At 47.9% G+C, this 17,068-nt stretch overlaps 1 protein-coding gene across 5 annotated transcripts in view; it reads right to left on the bottom strand.

Annotated features, from left to right (window-relative positions):
* Positions 1 to 13,252, bottom strand: part of RGSL1 (regulator of G protein signaling like 1) — a 31,212-nt gene extending 17,960 nt beyond the window's left edge. For all 5 annotated transcript variants that reach the window (XM_038758485.1, XM_038758486.1, XM_038758488.1 and 2 more), the window contains exons 1-8: positions 13,240 to 13,252; positions 11,527 to 11,609; positions 9,304 to 9,378; positions 7,721 to 7,850; positions 5,286 to 5,390; positions 4,357 to 4,518; positions 2,474 to 3,483; positions 1,222 to 1,284 (exon numbers count right to left, since the gene is read on the bottom strand). In XM_038758485.1, coding sequence (XP_038614413.1) covers positions 1,222 to 1,284; positions 2,474 to 3,483; positions 4,357 to 4,518; positions 5,286 to 5,390; positions 7,721 to 7,850; positions 9,304 to 9,378; positions 11,527 to 11,609; positions 13,240 to 13,252 — 1,641 coding nt within the window. The remainder of the gene's footprint in view (positions 1 to 1,221; positions 1,285 to 2,473; positions 3,484 to 4,356; positions 4,519 to 5,285; positions 5,391 to 7,720; positions 7,851 to 9,303; positions 9,379 to 11,526; positions 11,610 to 13,239) is intronic.
* Positions 13,253 to 17,068: the final 3,816 nt, after the last annotated feature.

The raw sequence follows: 17,068 nt of genomic DNA, 5'->3' as shown, positions 1-17,068 counted from the left end.
CATATCCCAGAAGCAGAACTACCTTTCACACTACAAGTTCCATCCCTTCAACCACTCCCTCCGGGGACAGAGTCTGGGGCATTGGTTCTTTGGCCCAATATGGCCATAATAATAATAATAATAATAATAATAATAATGGCATTTATTAAGTGCTTACTATGTGCAAAGCACTGTTCTAAGCACTGGGGAGGTTACAAGGAGATCAGGTTGTCCCACGGGGCGCTCACAGTCTTAATCCCCATTTTACAGATGAGGGAACTGAGGCACAGAGAAGTTAAGTGACTTGCCCGAAGTCACACAGCTGACAATTGGCAGAGCCGGGATTCAAACCCATGACCCCTGACTCCAAAGCCCCTGATCTTTCCACTGAGCCACACTGCTTCACCCAAGCTTGGTCTGTGGTGGTGGGGAGAACGGTTCAAGGAGTGGAAAGCCTGAAACAGCAGTAGAAGCACCATGACCTGGTGGAAAGACCATGTGTCTGGGAATCAAAGGATCTGGGTTCTAATTCTGCCTCTGCCATTTGCCTGCTGTGTGACCTTGTGTGAGTCACTTAAATTTACTGTGCCTCAATTCCCTCATCTGTAAAATAGGGATTAAATAGACCCTCCTACTTAGACTGTGAGCTCCACTTGGAATAGGGACCATGTCTGGACCTAATAATAATAATAACAATTGTGGTATGTGTTAAGCGCTCACAGTCTCAATCCCCATTTTACAGATGAGGTAACTGAGGCACAGAGAAGTGCAGTGACTTGCCCAAGGTCACACAGCAGACAAGTGGTGGAGGAGGGATTAGAATCCAGGTCCTTCTTACTCTAAGGCCCATGCTCTATCCACTAGGCCTTGTTGCTTCCCTGATTATCTTGTATCTACCCTAGTGCTCAGTACATAGTAAGCATTTAACTAATACCACAATTATTATTATTACCTTTAGTCTCCCTCCTCTCCCCCAGTCTGGGGCTATGAAATGCCAGTTTGCTGCAGGGAAGAAGGGGACTCCCATTCACCCATACTGTTGGGGCAGGGTCTTTGCGGCTCAAGGGGAGGGGTGGGACCCTTCATATTGGTGGTCTTGGGCCCCCTTCACCTGCCCCTCAAACAGTTTCTGTACTGGTGTTTCTGTTAAACAATATCCGTGCTAGATTCAAATGGTAGATTTTGTAGAAATCTGGAAGAAATCATTCTCTCTTTCAAAAAACATTCTCCTAGGAGGCCTACCACAAAGTGGAGGAACTCTTCATCATCTTGATCGAGGAAGCTGTCGTAGAACACGCTGAGGATCTGAAATCAAAACACAAGTAGGTTCCATGCAGAGTGGGCTTAATAGATGGTATTTATTGAGTGCACAGCACCGTACTAAGTACTCGGGAGAGTTCAATACAACGGAGTTGGTAGACACGTTCCCTGCCAACAGTGAGCTTACAGCCTACAGTCAAACTCCTCGGGGTCAATCAGGAAGAGGGTGGGCTGTTTGCTGGCGACTCTCCATATTGAAACAGAAATTAAGTTGTGAATGGTTCAGGGTCATCAGCTTGCAGGCCTGGTTTCTGACTGCAAAAAATAGAGGCAGGAGCCTTCGGACACCTGGTCAGAAAGGGTTGCGAGGATCGTCTATTCAGAAATCGAAGCGCAGACATTTTGAGATCTACTAATTGCAGGATTAAAAATTGCCATCAGTCCATGGGCCCTGGGCAGCACACAGTCATGGCATTTTGGGCAACTGGCATTGCTAAACTGTGAGGGTTTCCATCTTGCACCCCAGAAATCCAAGGCAGCTCTAAGGGGCTCTAGGGCCTGAGCCAGGCAAGAGTGGCCCTGGTGGATTCTGCTTGAGTTCAGAGCTACCTTAGAGGGACAGCTCTGAGCCCTGGAAATAGGGAGCAACCGGTAGGCGGGAAGCTCTAGGATTCCAGTCTACAGACACATAAAAGCCTAAGGACACTATGGGTAGTTCACACCAGACTGAAAGGAGTTTGGGCTTGGACAATCTGGTTTGACTGCCTCTACGACTCAAATTTGCCAGGCAGTTAGTTTCCTTTGGTCACATCAGCCTGTCCGTGCCTGCAGATCCTCCTTCAATCAATCAGTCATATTTACTGTGCATTTACTAAGTACAGAGCACTGTACTAAGCACTTAGGCAAGTGTGATATAATAGAGTTGGTAGACATGCTCCCTGCTCACAACAAGAAGCAGGGTGACCTAGTGGATAAAACATGAGCCTGGGAGTCGGAAGGACCCGGATTCTAATCCCTGTGCTGCCACTTGTCTCCTGTGTGAACTTGGGCAAGTCACTTCACTTCTCTGTGCCTCAGTTGCCACATCTGTAAAATGGGGATTAAGACTCTGAGTACCACGTGGGACAAGGACTGATTATCATGTATCTATCTCAGCGCTTAGTAGTGTGTGGCGCATAGTAAGTGCTTAACAAATACCATGAAAAGACAGAAGAAAAACAAGCTTACTCCTTACCTTGCAGATCTCGTTCTGTGCCACGAGGATCCAGGGCAGCGCCTCCGTGGAGGGTAGCAGGTCTCGCAGGTACTGGATGGTTGGCGGGCTGAGCGGGAGGCGGAAGCCAAGCCCTTCGTTCAGGTAGATCTGACAGATCCTCTCGCCCAGCAAGTGCTGGAGGAGCAGGTTCCCATCCGGCTTGGGGCTCATCACAGCGTGCCGGAAGTTCTCCAGGTCTTGCCAGAGGTCCAGAAGGAGGCTCTCCACCTCGTGGTTCCGGGTCTTCAGGTACTGCCAGAAAGGGCGGCCGGCACAGAGGTCGGAAGTCAGGGCCCACTGGACGTACTCCAAGGAGGGTTTCTTCTGGTCCGGCCACGAGGGGTGACTGATGATGGGGGTGCTGCTGCTGAGCTTGGAGCAAACCCTCCTCTCGCGGACGTCTTCCAGCTTCAGAGGCCAGTGGGCTTCAGGGTGGGGGCTCGGAAGGCTGGGGGACTGGAAGCCAATGGCATCTTTGATATCTGGGTCTCCCTCCGCCTGCCTCCAAGGGGACACTGGGGCAGATGGCCCTATTAAGGTGTCCCTTCCCCCGGGAGAGGAGTTTGGGGCAGGGCGAGTCCTCCCCTTTCTACCTTTGCTGCTCTTCGGCCTCTCCATCAAAGGCAACCCGTCTCCCCTGAGCTGCTCTGCGACCAGTGGTCCGCTCACGTGCGCCATGGACCGCCACATTCGCTTCTTGGCCGTCTTGCTTGAGTAAGGCTCGGTGGTCCAGCAGCCGTCCCTGATGGTGCCCTTGAGGGGTGGGGGTTCTGGCTGCACGGGCGGGCTCTGCTCCAGGCGCTCCTCGTACTCCTTCAACAAGGCCTGGCATTTCTCCTCTTTGGCCATGCACAGCTTGCAGTGGGTGTAGAAGTTCGGGAGCCAGTAGCTCTGGAGCTTGAACAGGGAGACTTTCTGCATGTGGCTCAGGACCTCCCGCCGGGTGGTGCACTGGGTGGGGTGCCACACCGACAGGTTCAGCAGAGACTCTGGAGGGGATGCAGAAAAGTCAACGGTGGAACAGGTCCTAGGATGCAGAAGGGTGAATCGTGCCCCAGGGCCATCCACCATTCCCGAAAAACTCTTGCCCAGAGCAGGGGGGGAAACAGTTGCTCAGACGCAGTGTTGCCTAGTGGAAAGAGCATGGGCCTGGGAATCAAAGGCCCTGGGTTCTAATCTCAGCTCTGCCACTTCCTTGCCGTGGGACCTTGGGCAATTCACCTAACTTCTTCTTGTCTTGGTTTCCTCAACTATAAAATACCGGTTCTCTCTCCTCCTTAGACCAGGAGCCCCAAGTGGGACAGGGACTGTGTCTAACCTGATTAACTGGTATCTACCCCAGCGCTTAGGACAGTGCTTGACACATAGCAAACACTTAACAAATATCAAAAAAGAAACACATGCCAGATATTTTGGAGTCATTTTTGGGAGTGTTTGAAGAACAGCTCTCCACATCTCCAACTCTCCTGAAATCTCAGCTCCTCCAGGAAGCTTTCCCTGATTAATTTCAACCATCCCAGACCATGTCGTTCCATCAGCTTCCCTTAGTACTTTTGTTTATAGATGCATGCTCACTCTTCATTTATGTTTTTTTCCATGCTTACGCATGGAAAGTAATTGGATCTATAGGTTCCCTTCTAGTCTCACTATATGCATCATTTTACGTGTACTCTTCAAAGCATTCAGTATATCACTCGACCCACAGTTGATACTTGATAAATACTATTGATGGACTGATTGAGAAGAGAGAGCCACCCAACTGGAACGGCTTTGATGTTGGAGGCAACGGGGTGCCCTGGATAGGTCCCTGCTGACGCTCGATTTCTATGGTTTCTGGGGCAACTTATCTCTCTAATTCTTACTGATGTTCACGTTGCAGAGGGTCAGCACTGTGGAGCCCTCCTGCAGATGGGTGGTCTTCAGCATGAGGAGGAGGGAGAGGTAGAGGTCTCTCTGTCCGGCATCTGTTTCGTCCATTCCCAGAATCCTCTCCGAACTGATCCAGAAATCCACCAGATCTTCCCCTGCAGATCAAAGAGGACCCAGACAAGGAGGAATATGTTGAAAGTGAAAGTGTTGGGGGCAAGTCAGGAGGCAGGAGACTCCAAGGCATTTCCAGAAATGCCTAGCTGATAGAGTTGGCCCTTTAGCCTGTTACATTCAAGGGGGAAGCAAACTGGGAGGCCTCCCATGGCAGGAAAACTAAGAGAGCCAAATAACCAACAACACCTAGAATTTATCCAGAGCTTGTGGTTTCCAAAGGATTTCACATTTTTTTGTCCTCACACTGCCCTTGTGTAGAAAATGGAAACTACAGTTATGACCATTTTAGAGATGAGGAAAAACTGAGAAGCCAAAGGGTTAAATAGCTTTCCCAGAATAGGGGCTAGGATTCCTTGCTCAAGGCTCTTCCCACAGGTTCAGTGGCCATGTGCCCTATTTTCTCAACCTGGTTGGTGATTTCTGGGAACACTGGCCTACCATGGCCTTGGCCTACCACAGTCTTGGTCCGTGGCCTCCTCAGTGAAAGAGGAAAGGCTTGGGTGGGACACAGGCAAAGGGAGACTGCAGGCAGACCGTTTCTGCCAGAGTTGTGCCCAGAGAACTAAGATAATTATTCACCAGTAGCGTAGTTCCGCTCCTGACACTGGCCCAGCCAGGACCGCTGTCTTCAGGGGATCCTACCCAGGATTTCCCCTGATCGGAGGCCATGGACAGGCTAACTGAGGTCCCCCAAGTATGGGGCCCTGGGCTAAGGAAGGTGGTCACAAAGGGAGCTTCGGTCACTCACCTGCTGTTCCCTGGAGATAGGCAAAGAAACGCCAGAGCCCTCTGACCCCAGCAATGCATCTGTGCAGCAGCCACTGATCTGCTTCCCTCCATCTCAGCATGGCCACTGCCAGGAGAAACCTCCAAATTGGTATCCCAGAATATGACCAGCACACACGTGCATACAGGCACGTAATCACAATTATGCTATTTTTAAAGTTCTTACTAAATGCTGAGCACTGAACTAAGTGCTGGGTAAATTCAAGATAATCAGACTGTGGGCAGGGAATGAATCTACTGACTCTGTTGTACTCTCCCAAGCACTCAGTCCTGTGCTCTGCACACAGTAAGTGTTCAATAAATACCATTAATGATGGTGATGATCGGATATAGTGCCCCTCTCACTCAGTTCTCCACAGTCTAAGAGGGAGGACAAGAATTTTCTCCTCATTTGTTGGTTGAGGAGACTGAGGCCCAGAGAAGTTAAGTGACTTGCCTAAGGTCACTCAGCAGGCACATGGCAGTGCTGTAATTAGAACCTGGGTTTCCCAACTCCTAATTCGAGGTTCTTTCCACTTGGCCACACTGCCTCTATGGGGCACATGCTGCAGGCCCACCCACTGTCCTCCGTCCAGGCCTGCCAATTCCCTCCACTTCCTCTCCTGGAGGGAAATGGGAGAGAGTAAAATGAAGCGACAACATCACCACAACTTCAGCTGCATCCATGGCAACTTCTGCTAACAGAGGGACCATTAGCATGAGAAAGAGTCAGCAGCGGTGGGGTGTCACAGAAGCTACAGGAATGAACACTTGTAGTCAAAAATTCTAGGCAGAGCCAGTGGACGCCCCATTACATGGATCTAGATGAAAAATTCTGGGGTTTCACAGGCCTGGGGCCAGGGTTCCTGTGAAGGAAGAGGGAACCTGCTTGGATTTGCCAGGACAGGGATCTGGTGCCTGTCAGAGTCTTACAGACTTTTGGCCACTCTCTTAAAACAGCTAGCAACTTGGTGTCCCCTGAGGCATGGACAAGCTAGGTACACGTTTCTGAGGGCTGAACTTGGATTTCCACCCTTTATTCACCCCACCCTCTGCCCCGCAGTACTTATGTTCATATCCATAATTTATTTATCTACATTAATGTCTACCTCCCCCTCTAGACTCTGAGCTTGTTGGGGTTTTTTGGTTGTTTTTATGGCATTTGTAAAATGCTTACTATGTGTCAGGCACTATACTAAGCACTGGAGTAGATACAAGCTAGTCAGGTTGGATCCAATCCATGTCCCACATGGGGCTCACAGTCTTCATCCCCATTTTACTGACGAGGTAACTGAGGCGCAGGTAACTTGACATGCACCAGGTCACCGAGACAACTGGCAGAGCCGGAATTAGAACCCAGGTCCCTCTCATTCCCAGGACTGTGCTCTATCCTCCAGGCCATGCTGCTTCTCTTCTGGGCAGGGAGTGTGCTGCCAATCGTACTCTCTCGAGTGCTTAGTACAGTGCTTTGCACACAGTAAGCGCTCAATAAATGACTGATTTTTTTTCCAGCCTGCTGTGGGGGATGATAAATAAATAAATAGATATTTATTTATTTATTTTACTTGTACATATCTATTCTATTTATTTTATTTTGTTAGTATGTTTGGTTTTGTTCTCTGTCTCCCCCTTTTAGACTGTGAGCCCACTGTTGGGTAGGGACTGTCTCTATATGTTGCCAACTTATACTTCCCAAGCGCTTAGTACAGTGCTCTGCACACAGTAAGTGCTCAATAAATACGATTGATGATGATGATGATGATGACCAGTGGTACTTCAGCTCTCCTGCAGCTGGGAGCCTGTGTTCATGGCCAATCACTCAACCTAGTGAGTCTTAGCCTAGTGAGGCTCAGCCTTCCCAGATTGAGCCCCCTTTTTCCTCTCCCCCTCCCCATCTCCCCACCATACCTTTTTCCCCTCCCCACAGCACCTGTATATATGTTTGTACAGATTTTTTACTCTATTTATTCTACTTGTACATATTTACTATTCTATTTATTTTGTCAATGATGTGCATCTAGCTTTACTTCTATTTATTCTGATGACTTGACACCTGACCACATGTTTTGTTTTGTTGTCTGTCTCCCCCTTCTAGACTGTAAGCCCGTTATTGGGTAGGGACCGTCTCTATATGTTGCCAACTTGTACTTCCCAAGCGCTTAGTACAGTGCTCTGCACACAGTGAGCGCTCAATATATATGATTGAATGAATGAATGAACCTAGTTCCTGCCCTTCCATCCTGCCTGCCAACCTGAACCCTCAGGTAATCTGGCAGAGGACAGCCCAGTGCCAGCCCAGATTCAGAGCCGCAAGATAAATACCATCTGCTGCTACTACAGTTTCCAAGGTATAGCCCCACTCTCATTCCCACCTTAGTGAGGGTTCCTCGCAGCCCAGATCAGCCTCTCTCCACTCACCTCCTTCAGGAGACTTGATGAAGCTAAGAAACTCCTGGCAGAGGATGTAATGGAGACATGAGTCCGTTTTGCAGAAGTGAGGAAGTCGGAACTTCTCCATCCAGGTCATCAAACCTTTGAACTTTGCCACCTGGAACCAAAAGGGGCAAAATTAGTGAGTGAGAGAGGTGACTCTCTGGGGAACTCCAGTGTACTGGGGTGATCAGATGGGGCAGCCTCCTCACTAAGACACAATCTAGGCCCTGCTACCTAGAGAAGCAGCGTGGCTCAGTGGAAAGAGCCCGGGCTTTGGAGTCAGAGGTCACAGGTTCAAATCCCGGCTCCATCAACTGTCAGCCGTGTGACTCTGGGCAAGTCACTTCACTTCTCTGGGCCTCAGTTCCCTCATCTGTAAAATGGGGTTGAAGACTGTGAGTCCCCCGTGGGACAATCTGATCACCTTGTAACCTCCCCAGCGCTTAGAACAGTGCTTTGCACATAGTAAGCGCTTAATAAATGCCATCATTATTATTATTACCTGGCTTTAACCTGGGTGCCAGGAATGGGAAGGGCCCAATTGGTGGAATAATAATAATGATGATAATTGTAGTATTTGTTAAGTCCTTACTATGTGTCAGGCACTCTTCTAAGCAGCGGGGTGGATACAAGCAAATTGGGTTGGATATAGTCCCTGTCCCACAAAGACTTAATCCCCATTTTACAGATAAGGTACAGAGGCACAAAGAAGTGAAGTGACTTGCCCAAGGTCACGCAGCAGACAAGTTGTGGAGTCAGAATAGAACCCAGGTCCTTCTGACTCCCAAGCCTGTACTCTATCCTAGAGATGGGGCTGGCAAAAAAAGCCAGACTAGGGGGATGAGAAGCTGCTTAGTGGATAGAACATCGGCCTGGGAGTCAGGAGGACCTGGGTTCTAATCCCAACTCCGCCACTTGTCTGCTGTGTGACCTTGGGCAAGTCACTTCACTTCTCTGTGCCTCAGTTACCTCATCTGTAAAATGGGGATTTAAGAGTATGAGCCCCATGTGAGCAGGAACTGTGTCCAACCTGATTTGATTGTATCTACCCCAGTTCTTAGAACAGTGTTTGACATATAGTAAGTGCTTAACAAATACCATCATTATTATTATTATCAGAGCTCGACTCTGACTGAAAACTCATGCCATCAACTAGGTAAAGCCATTAATAGTCTCTGTGTCATATCTTAGAGAGAACCATGCAGGGGTGGAAAGACACCGGAGGCCTTACCCCCAGTACTTATCCCGTAGTTCAGATTCCCAGAGAAAACCCTCCTTAGGATTCCCAGAGTTTTCCTGTTCCAACAAGGGAATCAGAACAGACCCTTGGAATGGGGGTGCAGCTCTCTGCCTCTCCTGGAGGCACAAGCATTTAAAGGGGAAATTACCTCACAGGTCACCCTAGGCAGGCATGTGAAGAAGAAAGATTTATTACTTTGTTCCAGATTGGTTATTCAGCTCAGCTGCCTGGAACTCACATCTGGATCCCATCCTCCCTCCCCACCTTGCTCCCCTCCCCCACCTCCACTTCCCCTGTCCCCTTCCCTTTGGGAGAAGGAGGGACTCACCAACTGGTGGGGGAGGTCTGGGCACAGGATCCACTGGGAGTCATTAAAAATGTAAATGGGGGTCTGGCCAAAGACCTGTAAAATAAATAGGGTCAGGGGTGTCTACTCCTGGGAGGCTATGCAAAGGCCCCAGGATGTGGAGTGGGAGAGGAGACACTGTTTTGTTCCCATGATGATAAGATGACTCTGTTTGCAGGAGATCAAAGTGGAGCAAGACCTGCGGTGCGGGGTGAGGCCAGAGGCTGGAAGGCAGGTAAGGAAGACAGAAAGAGACAGAGGCAGAGAGAGTTGGGGACAGAGAGTGGAGAGATGAGGAGAGCAAAGTGACAGGCTTATGCATAAGCAACATATAGACACAGGCACATATCTATGTACATATATATATATATATATATATATATAGTCAGTCAGTCAATCATATTTACTGAGTACTTACTATCTGCAGAGCACTGTACTAAGAACTTGGGGGAGTGCAATATGATGATAAATAGATGCATTCCCTGCCCACAGTGGGCTTATAGCCTAGAGGGGCAGAAAGACATTAATATAAATAGATGATAAATAATTAATTAGATACGTTCATTCAGAAACACACACACATGTCTCCCTCTTCTAGACTGTAAGCCCACTGTTGGGTAGGGACTGTCTCTATATGTTGCCAACGTGTACTTTCCAAGCGCTTAGTACAGTGCTCTGCACACAGTAAGTGCTCAATAAATACGATTGATTGATGTGTATGTTCAAACACAAGCATATTCAAACATACAGACCCACCTATGCACATATATAGAAATATGGACATGCAGTTAATATACCCACACATGAATATCTATGCACATGAAAACACACCCACATATGCACACATAAACAGGCATTTACAAAGGCACACTCATTCGCTCAGATGTCATCATCATCATCATCATCACCATCAGTGCATTTATTGAGTGCTTACTGTGTGCAGAGCTCCGTACTACGCTCCTGGGAGAGTACACTGCAACAGAGTTGGCAGATGTGTTGCCTGTCCACAGCGAGTTTACAGTCACATACCCAGATAATGCCCATTCAGCCACAGTTGCTGCTTCTTCCTCCATGGCTACTGCCACTGCCCAACCATCAGCCCAGCCACCATTGCAGTCAATCAATGGTATCTGAGCATTCACTGTGTGCAGAGCGTCACTATTCAGCTATGCTATTGCAGCTGAGATTGTGGCAGCGGTTCAAATCTTCCTCGCTGTTTCCATTGCTCCTGTGTTCCCTACTGATTTCTTTTCTGTTGTGACTTGCCGGAAGAAGCCCATAATCACGGTGGAAATGGCACTGACATTAAAGCACACAGGGAAGCAGAAGCGAAGTCAGTCAGTCAAACATATTTATTTAGAAATTACTGTGTGCAGAGCACTGTACTAAGCACTCGAGAGAGTACAATATAACAATATAACAGACACCACCAGTTTCCTGCTGCGGCAGGGGTGGGGCTCCTTGGTCCAGCCCCAGTCACCACCATTCATTCAATCATATTTATTGAGTGCTTACGGGGTGCAGGGCACTATACTAAGTGCTTGACTGCCACCCTGACCAGAAATGGGACCGTACTGGGGTCGGCTGGCCATAATTTAGGTGGCAGCCCAAATTTCCTAACCTGCTTAATGTGGAATGTCCAGTCACTTTAGCCAATGTCCTTGGGTGCTTTCGGTTATATTCCACTCTCCCAAGCCCTTAGTACAGTGCTCTGCCCACAGTAAGCACTCACTAAATATGACTGACTCCCTCCCCTTCCCATGATTTCTCATGTCATACACTCGTATTTATTGAGTTTATACTGTGTGCAGGGCACTGTACTTAGTGCGGGGGAGCGTACAATACAATAGACACATTCCCTGCCCACAGTGAGCTTACAGTCTAGAGGATTTATATCCCTGTCTTTTGATTTAGAGACCACTACTCTCCAGCAGGTAATCCACAGTAAGACCTAGTGGAGTGTATGCTGAACCAGGAGGATGAAAGAGGCAGATGGAGGGTTAAGCAAGAAACGGGGTAATGATCTTCAGATTTGCTGCTTCACCCAGGCTGCCCAGCACGGGGAGGGGGACCTGATGATTACGGCCCATCCTGCTATTCTGCCCCAGGGGCATGGAGTGCTGGGCCCCAGAGGATTGGATGCCTTTTGGGGTGGGTATGGGGAGAGTTGTGTGGCACCCCAGGGTCCGGGAAATTCAGGCTTACCGGGAGAGAGAGGAAAGTGTTGAAAAAATCTGCAAAGACTTCATCTTCTAACAGTACTATCAGATCGGTTGAGGCGATTATCTCTATACGGGAAGAAAGGAAACCAAAAGCTAGGTTTTCCAGCCAGAACAAAGAAATCCAGAGATCGAAGGAAGTGGTGGGTTCAAAGTCAGGAGATCAAGGAAAACGGGGTTTTTGAAAGCTCTGTAGCTACGAAAGTCACAAATCGTAAAAATAACTGGAGGGAGAGCTTTTCTCCTAGGGCTTTTTTTTTCCTCTTCTGAGAAAGGTAATAAAAAGTAGGAGCTTGACGGGTCTTAAAGGCTTTCAAACATTATCAAGAGAGAGCAGTGATCAGGCAGCAATCTCCTCCTCCCCCCACACCCCAACCTGCCTTTGCCCAGGGGGCAGGAAGAAGGGTGTGATGCAAACTCCTTAGTTAAAATAACCCCTTAGTTAAAACTCTTCAGTTTCTCTTGCAGGCCCTGAATAATAAGGGAGCTTTTTAGGATTGCCCAAAGTGACCATTCAACAGCAAGCCAGAGAAATGGGTATCTTGCAGACAAAAACACTCAGAAGCTGAAGGGTAATAACACTTTGTACCCAAAGGACCTCGTTACAGGCTTCTGATCAGCAAGGACTACAGAATTAGCCCTGGAGATATAGAGGAGGAAAATGAGGCATACTACAGTTAATCGATGGCCCACAGCCACAAACTACAAACAAGATATTGATATCAGGTACCCTTTCAAGTGCCAAGTACCATACTCTGCAGAGAATAAGCCCTTGATAATACAGATTGATTCATATTGATCAATCAATATGCTTATGTGTTATTTGAATGCTATGTACAGAACAATGTACTATGCACTTCCTGAGCCAATCAAGGGGGGTAATAAGAACAGTGCTTCACACATAGTAAGCGCTTAACAAATACCATCATTATTATTATTATTTACTGAATACTCACAGTATGCCTAGCACTGAATTAGAAACTGGGAAAACATGAGAGGAAAAGATACAGGAACTGCCCTCAGGGAATTTACAGTCTCTCATCGGGGAGTAGAGAAAAGCAAGACAATTAAATTCAGTAATTATCAATTGGGCTGAGGGAGGAGAAAAGGATGGGGGCTTCCAGGTTAAAGAGATGGAACTTGAACTGAGTTTACCCTTCCTTCTTCAAGGAACACATTTCTTTCCTTAATGGCATTTTTTTTCCCTTCAGGATCCCATACTCTTCTTTCTAATTCTTCCTCTCTCTCTACTTTGCTACCTTCTGTCCCATACACTTTTCTCCATTTACCACTCCACTCCCAACACAACCCTAACATCTCACCAGCAGTAGATGAGATTAATATGACCAGCTCTGTGGGAATGAGGGAGTCACAGAAAAACAAAATCCACAGGTAAAGCAAAACCCTCCTTGTAGCGAATTATTTTCATCCCCTCCCACTACAAAGCCGCTTCCAAAGACAGATAAACTAGATCTGCTCTCTCTTCATCTCCCTCTCTGGTCTAACCTACAGGCAGAGAGATTAATGAGCAGTGAAATGCCTCAAAAGCAGAAGCAGAAAAGAAGAGGAGACACCGGGGACGGTCTGAGTAATCAACTCCTAACTATGGGGCTGTTCTGTTCAATTAAATGTTTGGAGAGAATGTCGATTTCTCTTCTCTGAGGATCAGAAGCAGCTGGAGGCCCACTGGGCCACTCACCCACATTAGTCATGGTGTCCTCCTCATCAAACCCCTGGTTGAGAGTGGGAGTAGTTGACAACGGAACTGGTCCCTTTGTGAAGCAAGAGGAACTCAAGAGTTCCAAGTTCCATTAGGCAAACAGGCTGGTAGTGACAAATGCCAGAGACTATGTTAAGCCTTGGCCTCCTGCTTGTAAGGCAGAGATCAGGTGATCGCTGAAGGCCCTCACAGAAGGCCCTCGCAGAAACTGGACAAGGAGGGTCACGTGATTCATTCAATCATATTTACTGGGTGCTTATTGTGTGCAGAACACTGTACTAAGCGCTTGGGAAGTACAAGTTGGCAACATATAGAGACAGTCCCTACCCAACAACAGGCTGTCTCACACATTACGCTGGGGACACAGCTTAATGGATTATGTCACCCACACCATTTGTAGGGAACGGACCAATTTTGTATGATAGTGTGCCGCTATCACTCACTCCAGAGACACGTGGGGCTCACAATCTCAATCTCCATTTTACATTTGAGGTAGCTGAAGCCCAGAGAAGTGAAGTACATATGATTCGTTGATTGATTGATGGCAGAGGGAACCGTAAGCCTGTCCCTAAAGCAAGCAGGACTCCGAGGGTCGAGGCTGAGGCGAGGGGCAGCAGGACCAGCCCCTCCAGACTCTCCCAGGGTGACAGAATTTCCAGGCGAAATTTGTGGCATTCATTCATTCATTTGTATTTACTGAGCAATTACTGTGTGCAAAGCACTGTACTAAGCACTTGGGAAGTACAAGTTGGCAACATATAGAGACGACCCTTACCCAACAGTGGGCTCACAGTCTAGAAGGGGGAGACAGACAACAAAACAAAACATGTAGACAGGTGTCAAGCCATTAGAATAAATAGAAGTAAAGCTAGAATAAATAGAAGTAAAGCTAGAGGAAGGGAATCCCTTTACTGTCCTACAGGAACAAAATCTTATTTCAGTCTTGCTTTAGTCAGGCCTCAGTACAATGCCCGTCGCTAATTTCAAATGATAAACTGAATGTCTGGGACAAGGGCTTTCCTGTCCGAAGCCCAGAATTTCCCTTCGACATCCGCGGGTGAGAAAAAGGAGGGCCGAGCTGGAAAGAAGCACTGCGGAAAGAAGCACTGCCGCTCTCGCAGGAGCTGGTCAAGGAGGGCCTGTAACCAGAGGATGGGGCTGACAAGATCAGACACTCGTGGCTAGGGAGCTCCTATCCCTCTCCCCACCTTCAAAGCTTTATTCAAATCACATCGCCTCCAAGAAGCCTTCCCCGACTGAGCCCTCATTTCCCCCCCAACTCCCTCTCCCTTCTGTGGCTCCCTCTCCCTTCTGTGTCGTCCTTGCACTTGGGTTTATAGAGAAGCAGCATGGCTCAGTGGAAAGAGCCCGGGCTTTGGAGTCAGAATTCATGGGTTCAAATCCTGGCTCTGCCAATTGTTGGCTGTGTGACTTTAGGCAAGTCAATTAACTCCTCTGGGTCTCAGTTACGTCATCTGTAAAATGGGGATTAAGACTGTGAGCCCTCCGTGGGACAACCTGATCACCGTGTAACCTCCCCAGCGCTTACAACAGTGCTTGGCACATAGTAAATGCTTAATAAATGCTATCATTATTATTACTCTTTATTCACTCCACCCTCAACCCCACAGCACTTACATAATAATAGTAATTATGGTATTTAAGTGCTTACTATGTACCAGACACTGTACTAACCACTGCACATATCCATAGTTTTTATTTTAATGTCTGTCTCCCCCTTCAGACTGTACCAACTCTGTTACACTGTACTCTCCCAAGTACTTAGTACAGTGCTCTGCATGCAGTAAGTGTTCAATAAATACCATTGATTGATTGCTGGGATAAATAAAAGGTAATCAGGTCAGACACTTACTCCCTGTCCCACATGGTGCTCACAGCCTAGGAGGGAAAGTGAACTGGCATTGAATCCCCATTTTACAGTTGAGGAAACTGAGGCACAGAGAAGAAGCAGCGTGGCCTAGTGGTCATTCCGAAGATTAGTGGCAGTGCCAAGATTAGAAACAAAAGTCCTCTGACTCAGAAGCCTGTGATTTTTCCCACTAGGCCATGCTGCTGTTTCTCTGTGCCTCGGTTACCTCATCTATAAAATGGGGATTAAGATTGTGAGCCCTATGTGGGACAAGGATTGTGTCCAACCCAATTTGCCTATCCACCCCAGCGCTTAGTACAGTACTTAGCACTTAGTAAGTGCTTAATAAATGCTATTATTATTATTTTTTAACCCAGTGCTTAGAACAGTGCCTGACACCTAGCAAGCGCCTAACAAACCCCTTAAAAATAAGACATGCCCAAGGTCACATAGCAGACAAGTGGTGGAGCCATTATTAGAACCCTGTCTCCTGATGCCCAGCTCTGTGTTTTTTCCTCTAGGCCAGTATTATCAAGCTCGTTGTGCTTATAAGGAGCTCTGGGCCCAGGAGCTAAAATCAGTTAAAATAAACTGGGGTGGATTTAGGTGGCATGAGGGCTGGAATACAGTCTCCTCTCCTTTCTGTCCTCTTTCACTGAAGACTTTCTTCAGGAGAATTGCTACTGCAGGTGGTCATGCTGGCATTTTCATTCCTTCATTCAGCCATTTATTCATTCATTTAATTGTATTTAGAGAGCACTTACTGCATGCAGAGCACTGTACTAAGTACTTGGGAGAGTACAATACAACAATAAACAGACATATTCTTCTAGACTGTGAGCCCATTGTTGGGTAGGGACCGTCTCTATATGTTGTCAACTTGTACTTCCCAAGCACTAGGTACAGTGCTCTGCACACAGTATGCGCTTAATAAATACGATTGAATGAATGAATATTCCTATGAGCTTATAGTCTAGAGGTGGGTGAGGGAGACAAACACTAATACAAATAAATAAATAAATACAAATAAAATAAAAATACAAATGCAATACAAATAAAAATACAAATAAATAAATAAAAATACAAATAATACAAATAAATAAATAAATTTCAGGTATGTACGTAAGTGTTGGGGCGTTGGGAGGAAAGAAGGACAAAAGGCAACTGCGTTTGTGGACTGCCCACATGGAATGGAGGAAGAAGAGGTCAGCATGGCTGGGGGGCGGGGGGAAGGCGTGCTAAACTGGTTATGAGTTCGGATCCCCTGAACAGTCAGGGAGGCGAGATCTGTCTGCAGCTCTTCCCCACACTCATTTGGGAAACTCCAGTAGAAAGATGGGCAATGAGCACTTTCTCGGTACTGGCCAATTCCCATGAGGGAGGCATTCTTCCGCCAAGCACAGGAAGCTGCTGTCTGGCCTCCCACCGGCCCACGCTTCTGCCCTGTGCTTCTTGGTTCACTTTCTGCCTCTCCTGGTAAATCACAGTCCCGTGGTGCCAGCCCTGCCTGGGACAGGGAGGACACAGCCTCTGCCCTAGGGTGAGGAGTGCAGGATTGTTGGCCCTGCAGATGGACCCCTGCTCTCCCTCCCCAAATCCTTTGCTCAAATCCAGGCCTGTACACAGCAGGTGCCACCAACCCCACCAACCCCATGAGGGGCAGAGAGCTGTGGGGTTGGTGGGTCCGGGAGGATGGGGACCTGGCTGTGCCAGCCACAGCCCACCCTCTCTGCCCCCTCCCTCTAGATACCTTTTCGTGGGCTTCAGGGCCCTCCGATTTGGGGCAGACCAAATGCCCCCAGCCTGACCCTGCACCTCCCCCAGAGTCCTAACCAGAGGTGCCTAAAGATCCCTTTGACCTCTCACTCTGCAGGGGTTTTCCTGATTTCCCAGTCCGGTAATAAACCACAGGAAATCCTTGGATTGGATTTGGGTCCC

This window comes from Tachyglossus aculeatus, chromosome 16, assembly GCF_015852505.1.
Source record: "Tachyglossus aculeatus isolate mTacAcu1 chromosome 16, mTacAcu1.pri, whole genome shotgun sequence".
NCBI classification, from domain to species: Eukaryota; Metazoa; Chordata; class Mammalia; order Monotremata; family Tachyglossidae; genus Tachyglossus; species Tachyglossus aculeatus.
The sequence above is the reverse complement of the archived record's forward strand: the minus strand, read 5'-3'. Positions and strand labels throughout refer to the sequence as shown.